The sequence below is a fragment of the Hyaena hyaena genome, unplaced genomic scaffold (assembly GCF_003009895.1).
Source record: "Hyaena hyaena isolate Hyena2069 unplaced genomic scaffold, ASM300989v1 scaffold_620, whole genome shotgun sequence".
NCBI classification, from domain to species: Eukaryota; Metazoa; Chordata; class Mammalia; order Carnivora; family Hyaenidae; genus Hyaena; species Hyaena hyaena.
Genome location: NW_024081254.1, coordinates 1,067,099 through 1,072,175, shown reverse-complemented (window position 1 = coordinate 1,072,175; position 5,077 = coordinate 1,067,099). Strand labels below are relative to the sequence as shown.

General features: G+C 34.3%; 1 protein-coding gene across 1 annotated transcript; it reads right to left on the bottom strand.

Annotated features, from left to right (window-relative positions):
• Positions 1-3,324: 3,324 nt before the first annotated feature.
• Positions 3,325-4,742, bottom strand: LOC120249015 (26S proteasome non-ATPase regulatory subunit 12-like). Its single transcript, XM_039257496.1, is given in 2 exon segments — positions 3,325-4,104; positions 4,194-4,742. Coding segments are annotated over 2 exon segments (1,194 nt in total). The 5' UTR covers positions 4,677-4,742; the 3' UTR covers positions 3,325-3,393.
• Between the last annotated feature and the right edge of the window lie 335 nt (positions 4,743-5,077).

The following is a 5,077-nucleotide window of genomic DNA, read 5'->3' as shown; positions in this document are numbered from 1 at the left end:
TACCAAGAAAAATGAGAAATAAATAAAATCGTAAATGATGGAATAGGAATAACAACACCAAGATACAATCATAAGAGAATATTATCAAAAACTGTATGCTAACAAATTAGAAAATCTAGAAGAAATAAATTCCTAGAAACATATAATCTACCAAAACTGAAACAGGAAGAAATAGAAAACTCAAAAAGACTGATATCCAGCAAAGACATTGAGTCAGTAATAAACGAAACAAAACAAACAAAAAACTCACAACAAACAACAGCCAGGACCAGATGGTTTCACAGGTGAATTCTACCAGACTTTTAAAGGAATTAATGACTATATTTTCTCAAACTATTCCAAAAAATAGAAAAGGAAGGAAAACTTTCAAATTCATTTTGAAACCAAAACCACATGAAAGACTCTATTAAAATAGAGAATGGTAGGCCACTGATGAATATAGATGTAAAAATTCAACAGAATAGTAGCAAACTAAATTCAACAGTACATTAAAAAAAAGTCATTCGCCACAATCAAGTGGTATTTATTCCTGGGTTCCAACATGGCTCAATATTTGCAAATCAGTCAACGTGATATACCACATCAATAAGAGAAAGGATAAAAAATGTAAGATCACTTCAGGTAGAAGTAGAAAAAGCATTTGACAAAGTACAACATCCATTCATGATTAAAAAAAAAAAAAAACCTTCAAAAAAAGTAGATTTAGAGAGAACATTCCTCAACATAATAAAGGCCACTGAAGAAAAACCCACAGCTAACATCATGCGCTATGGGGAAATACTGAGAGCTTTTCCTGTAAGGTCAGCACCATGACATGGATATCTACTCTCACTACTTTTATTCAACATAGAACTGGAAGTCCTAGCTACAACAATAAGACAACAAAAAGGAATAGAAGACATCTTCACCGGTAAGGAAGAAGTAAAACTTTCACTATTTGGGGATGACATTGTACTATATGTAGAGAAAACCTTAAAGAGTCTACTGAAAAAGCTGCTAGAACTGATAAGCAACTTAGTAAAGTCTCAGGTTACAAAGTCGGTATTGCTTTTCTATATCCTACTAATAAAGCAGCAGAAAGAGAAATTTATAAAAACAATCACTTACTATGGCACCCAGAATAAGATACCTAGGAATAAACCTAACCAAAGATGTGAAAAACCTATATTCTGAAAACTGTAAAACATTAACAAAAGAAATTTAAGACAACACAAAGAAATGGAAAGATAGTCCGTGCTCATTCCTTGGAAGAACAACTATTGTTCAATGTCTATATTACCCAAAACAATCTATACATTAAATGTAATCCCCATCACAATAACAATAGCATTAAAAATTAATGTTTTATTCTGACAAAGAGCGAGCGAGCGAGCAGGGGAGGGTCAGAGAGAAGGAGACGGAATCTGAAGCAGGCTGCAGGCTCTGAGCTAGCTGTCAGTATAGAGCCCGGCGCGGGGCTTGGACCCATGAACTGTGAGATCATGACCTGAGCCAAAGTTGGACACTTAACTGACTGAGCTACCCAGGTACCCCAACAATAGCATTTTTTCCCACAGAACTATAACAAACAATCCTAAAATTTTTATGGAACTGCAAAAGACCCAGAAAAGTGAAAGCAATCTTGTAAAAGAAAAGAAAAGCTGGGGGTATCACAATTTCAGACTTCAAAGTATATTGCAAAGCTGTAGTAATCAAAACAGTATGGTACTGGTACATAATTAGACACCTAGATCTATGGAACAGAATAGAAAACCCAGAAATAACCCACAACTTTATGGTCAATTAATTTTTGACAAAGCAGGAATGAATATCCAATGGGAAAAGGACACCCTCTTCAACAAATGTTGTTGCAAAAATTGGACATCAACATGCAAAAGAAAGAAAATGGACCACTTTCTTTTAACATACACAAAAATAAATTAAAAATGGGTTAAAGACCTAAATATGAGACCTGAAACCATAAAAGCCCTACAAGAGACATAGGCAGTAACTTCTTTGATAACAGGTGAAGCAACTTTTTTCTAGATATGTCTTCTGAGGCAAGGGAAACAAGAGCAGAAGTAAACTATTTGGATTACATCAAAATAAAAAGAAGGTATGGTATCATATATATACAATAGAATACTACTCAGCCTTAAAAAAATGAAATTTTGCCATTTGCAAAGACATGGATGGAACTAGAAGTATAATGCTTAGCAAAATAAGTCAGAGAAATACCATATGATTTCACTCATATATGGAACTTAGGAAAGAAAACAAGCATGGGGAAAAAATAAGAGTGAGAGTCATCAAGAAACAGACTCTTAATTATAGAGGAGAAACTTATGGTTACCAAAGGAGTAAGGAATAAAGGGATCAGTTACATAAGATTAAGGTGTCAACTTGTGATGATCACAGTGCGATGTATGGAAGTGTTGGACTATTAAATTGTACACCTGAAACTAATATAACACTATTTTAACTAACTGGAATTAAAATAAAAACTTTAAATACATGATCATTACATATTCTGTGAAGAAATTCACAAACTGAAAAACATCTCCACAAAACCTATAATCTCAACTGTTAACATGGTGGTATGTTTCATTTAGTCCTTCACACACACACACACACACACACACACACACACTCATGGATACTTTAACATATGATTATATAATTTTTAAAATATAATTTTGTGTCCCATTTTTTAATGTCCCCTTTAATGATAACATTATGTTATTTTGCATTGCTGTTATTTCCAGTGAGAGATAATCTTTCTTAGAACATTTCTACTTTTGAGGTGTTGTATGTATATATGTTTGTATAATTTGTTTTTTCTGTTTCAGACAAAGATGTTTTATTTTTTTTACTACCATCATAATTCTCATCCATCTTACTGAGGAGTTTCTATGCATATATTAAGATTTCATGATTTCATTTATTAGAACTAATCAAGGAAGCAGTCAGTGTGAATAAGATAATATTTTTAAATTTTTTTTCATCTTGCATATAGCAACTAGAGCAATTTTTTTTTGTGCATATACTGCTTTTATTATTATAATTACATAAGGCTGTTAGCTGAGTGAGAACAAATAATAGCTAAAAAGTTTTCAAATGAGAAAAAAACACATTTGGGTAAGTGACGACACAATTTTTTTTGAGTACGTAGACCATAGAAATGTATTTTTTTTTTTTTTGCACCAATTGCAAATGCAAAGTTAACGATAAAATCAGGGAAGTGAAAGATCGAAAGGGGCCTTAAACATAGTCACTATCTTTTAAATTTTAGACAAAGGGCTGAGAATAGAAAAAAAAAACCCCAACATATACACCATAACAGTCTTTTTTTTTTTTAATGACCATGACTTCCAATTTTAACTCTTTTCTAAAAGCATTCTGGGCGCGGAGAACCTACTGCAGACTTTGCACCATCTCCTCCTTGGCTATGAGGTGTGTAGTTTTGTTAACTAGGGACATCAGTCAGTTCAGTTTCTGAGACCAGTCATTTAATAAATTATTTGGATCCTTGGGTCTCTGGAAGTTGATAATTCCTGCCAACCTGTCTACTTTAGCAAAGATGGTCTTATTAACTACTAGATTCGAAAGATAAGCTTCTGAGTCATCAACAGACAGATCGAGAAGCTGGGCCATCCTCTTCATGGTTATCCTCGTATAATACTTGGCCATTATTCTAATATTATGTTCAACAACTCTGTTCTTCAGGTCTTTCCACCTTCTTTCACCTTCCTCCGTAGAACCAAACACATCAGTTGCTGGACTCTCAGGAGACCCTTTTCTTAATTCCAGTCCATAGTCTTCAACCAGCGTGGACCAGCGCATCAGCTCCATTGTGGTAAAAAGCTTTAAAAGATCCTTGTATTTAGGAATTTCTTCTAACTTCTTGTCGCCACTTATTCGGTGAACAAAATCTGACTGTTCATTGTCAAAAGGAGCCAAGATCACATAGAGGACAACACTTTTCAGAGCCTGCTGCCACTTCTCACTTTCTGCCTGTATTCAGGGAGTATCGTATATTGCTCTGTAGTGCTTACAAATAGACAAATAGGACCCCTCATGTTGATCCAGCTGAATCATTAAGTTATAATATTTCAACTTTAATTTCTGAAAAAAAAAGTCAATATAATAAATTGGGACTTATGGTTTTTTCCAAATACTTCTATAGTGAACTTGTAGGTAAGAGACATGCTTACCTCTGTATTTTCTTCCTGGAAAAATTTGGTGTTAATTTTCTTGCTGATGATTTGTGTTCGAATGTAATCCTTCACAGCTAGACAGAGCCTCATCTGCTCCAAAATAAACTCCACTTGCTCTTTCTTTTCCATTGACCCATAGGTTTCCACCTGTAACTCTTGTAAAATGGAGGCTGCCTCCTTCACGTCACCATTTTGCTCTTTTATAGTTGCTAATGTTTTAGTCAGTCGAGCACGTTCAATTTCAACATAAATCTTTCCTTCTGTAACCATTCGCATAGTATCAATTAATCGAAGTTTGATTGGAAGGTCTGTGACTTCCTCAATGTAAGTACAGCACTGTTGAACCATTTTTGCAACAGCTTGCTTTAATTGGCTCCGTCTTTTTGACAAAAGCATAATATTTTCATTAAGTAAATCCCATTATTTAGCCTCATAGCACATCTTCACTACTGCAACTAAGATGCGGGATGTAGACACCATGTCAGAAGCAGTGCGGGTCTGTTTCTCCAAAGAGAGAAGGGTTTCGATGACTTCTTGAAGTCTTCCTTCCTTTTTGGTGATTTCACAATTGCTTAGCGCCTGTCCAGGGACATCAAGGAAGCGTGAAGCCAATCCTAGAGCAATTTTTTAAACAACAATATGAAGTAATGCTGAACCTATGCTAATGAAGATACAATTAATTTAGAAACATCATCATCTACTTACCTACAGTGTCTTAAAAACTTGGAAATAATCCCTCTAGTAATGTAATCAGCTCTCCTAGATTTCTTCTTTAATTCGCCTAACAACATTGTTCTTTATTTTAAGAGCATCTTCAGCCTAATTCTTATATTCCTATTATAATAACAAGAGAGCAATGAGGATTCTATACATCCTTTATT